The 3,398-nt window shown below is 42.7% G+C and overlaps 1 protein-coding gene across 1 annotated transcript in view; it reads right to left on the bottom strand.

The window, feature by feature from the left end:
* Positions 1-3,398, bottom strand: part of GAPVD1 (GTPase activating protein and VPS9 domains 1) — a 58,592-nt gene that overhangs the window by 8,482 nt on the left and 46,712 nt on the right. The window contains 4 exon segments of the mRNA XM_006917967.3: positions 144-303; positions 592-701; positions 2,148-2,277; positions 3,355-3,398. The exon segment at positions 3,355-3,398 is cut by the window's right edge and continues 14 nt beyond it. Of these exon segments, the coding sequence (XP_006918029.1) occupies positions 144-303; positions 592-701; positions 2,148-2,277; positions 3,355-3,398 (444 nt within the window).

Genomic DNA, 3,398 nt, shown 5'->3' with positions numbered 1-3,398 from the left:
GCCAATGCATTCCTGAGAAATCTCTGTCCCCGTGAACATAGCCAAGCACTTTGTAAGCCTGGATTCGTTTCTGAAACAAGGACCATAAAGAAAGCACTTGCAGCTGGAAACAGGGCTTCGCGCGAACGGGCCAGACATGTCACCTGTAGTCCTCGGCAATAGACGCCAGCAGCTTCCTGCAGGTCCGGTTATCGAAGCGGCACACGCAACGCATTGTTTCTTGAAGTTGAGCCATTAAGTTCTTATCTTGTAAATTAATTGCTTCGGCTATTTGAACTTTTAAGAAGCACACAATTTCATTGTCTAAACAAAAAAATAAGAATTCTCTTACTGGCGAGAACGTCCATGGGCTTACATGAGCTGTACGTCATGCCTCAGCCTTTGGGATCAGCAGAACCAGGCTGTACTGCCACCCTCAACGAGACCACACTTCAACGAGCCATCAGTCATCAAAACGCCCTTCGCTGATAATATAAATGCATTAAGCTGAACCATATGGAATTGCTATCGAGCTTACAAGTGAAACTGGTGATTTCATATGGTTCAACCTATAAATACAGGAAAAACTAAAACTACCAGGCAGCAACTCACCTTCTGGGTCTGTGTGGTCTGGTAAGCCGTTCCTTGTTGAATGGGTTAGCACTGGGAAGGCGACAGAGTCCGCGGAGCAAAGGGCAAGCCTCAGTTTCTTTTTTGCATCTCTAAGGAGTGAGTTGAAAATTCATTAACTTCTTTTTCCAGATATGGTCACATTTTATGAACATTTACTACATAAATTAATATGCTAACTCAGGACCCAAATGTTTCAAGGGGTCATAAGTAAATTAAAATTTTTTTTCTTATTACATTTTTTTATTGGGGTGACACTGGTTGGTAATTTTTAACTTACTGAGACCTCACTTAAAGGTACAGGATCTCAGGTTACCTGAGGAGTAAGGCTGCAAAAGTATTCTGGGCAAGGACCGTTCTGTGAAGTCGCCAGAATCAGTCGAACAACAAATGTTTCTGACCTTCCGCCGTGCGCTGAGACCCAGGACAGGCACCATGAGGAGGGGTGGAAAGACGCACTGCGCCCGAGTCGAGAGGCACCGCAGAAGTCATCGGAACCACCTCACCCCTTGAACTAGGAATGCCTATCACCATGACTCCTGACAAACGCTGATCCCGCCGCTAGGAAAGCTCACCGCCCAGCCAGAATCCTTTCTTATTGCTCTACTGCTTGAAACCTTTTTGTGTTGAGTCAAAACCTGCTTCTTTTCGACTTCCAACTACTGAAGCGCCTAGCAGCACCCAGGTCAGAGCACCCTACACTAAGGTGTCGCTCTCCTCCACAATGCAGCTCTTCGTGCTGAGAGATGCCACCAACATTCTTTCCTCTGCTGGTGGCTGTGGCCCTTTCTGGTCCCATGGGGCAGGAACCAGAGCACCCTGACAATGTACAAACTGCCATGCAAAGGAAGAAGCTGAAACGCCTCAGGGCACAGGCCAGAGCCGGCTCCTCCTGCAGGACTATGCTTGTCCACCTCGGCTGGCTAGCTGGGCCTTTCCCTATTGGTCTGCTTCCAATAAACGGAGCAACTTACAAATCAAGCTTATCAAATGTAATATTCACCCACTTTGCAAAGATGCATAAAATAAATAACGGTAAATAAAAATTTTTATTTTTATGCCCTCCCCCCAATTTTACTATAGGAAAAAAATTATAAAGCATCAATATTTATGATATACTGTTTAGAGTTAGCTTTACATTATTGGGGGGGAGTAAATATGAAACAGTACTGGCCATGTACTGTTGAACAGGGGGGTTATTCGACAACCCCACAACTGCTCCTACCTCCTTCCCTATCCCCCCAACGCTTCTCGTGAGGCCTGGGAGCTCTAATTGGGCAGAGGCGCTGCCACTTGTTTCATTTTAATTACCTGTGTGGTGCCTGTGAGCACACGGGGTTTTCTTTTACCCCTGGATGAAAGCCTTTGCTGTGAGATATCCACACGAGAACAGCCTTCTCAGTAAATAGCCACTTCATTATAATTTATCTCTGTTTTATACATTTATTAAGTGACTCAATGAAACACTTGACTTGAAATGACTGCAATGGTGAATAAAAGCCCAAACCCCGAAGTCCTAAATACTGTAAAAGAAATACCTGTAAGAGAAAGCAGAATCCTGAGGGTGGGCTGCCTGGCTCGCCGAGTCTGGGAGATCGTCTGCCGAGATGTTCTGCAGTGTTTCATCTCGAGGAGAATCGTGTGCACTTTCACCATCACCCATAACCTCTAAACAAAACCCAACCCCCCAAAAGGATAAGAAGTTCTTCTGGAATATTCTGGCATTCGTAGTTATTCAGAGCCAATCAACAATAAATTAGCATTGAGCTTTACAATAAGTTATTTGAAAAAGAAAGAAAACTCCAAACATTTAAATAAGTTATTGAGAGCAATGATAATATATCAAGAGACTACTTATTAACAGAATAGTTTTACTTCTTATTCCAACCCTAATTGAAAAGAAAAATGATGAAAGTCTTTATTAATTTAATGAAGATAATACTCTATAAACAGAATCACTGAACCACAGAATTAAAAGGGGCCTCAAAAATCATTTTACATAATACCCTCATTTCATAAACATAGCATCCTGCGCTACCAGAAAAGAGCTTGCCTGAAGCCCCCTTGGCTCGCCAGTAGATGAAGTGGGCCATGCGCTCAGGCCTCCCGTCACCCACTGCCCAAGAGTGAGCTGGGGGCGAACTCGCAAATGCAGCCAGGACAGATCTGTGAGTCCCACAGTTGTTTTTATGTTTTAAATTAATCAATTTAGATAAGACATACATGTATAAAATCAAATAGAATAAAAAAGTTCCTTAGTATAATAAAGATACTGATTATGTAGGAAAAATATTGTTCTTCTTAAGAGATAATTTCAAATGCTTCAGGAAAAAAAGAGAGAGAAAATGTGGCAAAATGTTAATAGACGGTAAGCCTAGGCAGAGGAAACATGGACCTGCATTGTACTAGTCTTTCAACTTTTATGTTATTTTAAAACTTTTCAAAACGAGAAGTATGGGAAGTCCACCTCTCCCCAGGCTTCCCCTCTCAGGCTCCCTACGAGTCCCTCCGAACCAACTCATTAGCTTGTCGGAAATTCTTCCAGAGACACACTGTGCACACACAAGCATAAATACACGCAGTTTATGCTTTTATATACTTTTGTTTCCTCTTATTTTATCCTGGAAATTGTACCACATTTCTCTGACAGCTATTCAAAAGTAGCTACTAAAAGGCTACTTTTATAGATCACCTTTATCACTGTGATACAAAGGTTACTATTCAAATGTCTATCGTGATTATCACCTGTACTTTCATAGTTTGCCATCCCTCCTTCACTGGGGCTGGTG

The sequence above is a fragment of the Pteropus alecto genome, unplaced genomic scaffold, assembly GCF_000325575.1.
Source record: "Pteropus alecto unplaced genomic scaffold, ASM32557v1 scaffold67, whole genome shotgun sequence".
NCBI lineage: Eukaryota > Metazoa > Chordata > Mammalia > Chiroptera > Pteropodidae > Pteropus > Pteropus alecto.
This window is presented reverse-complemented; position numbering and strand designations above follow the sequence as displayed.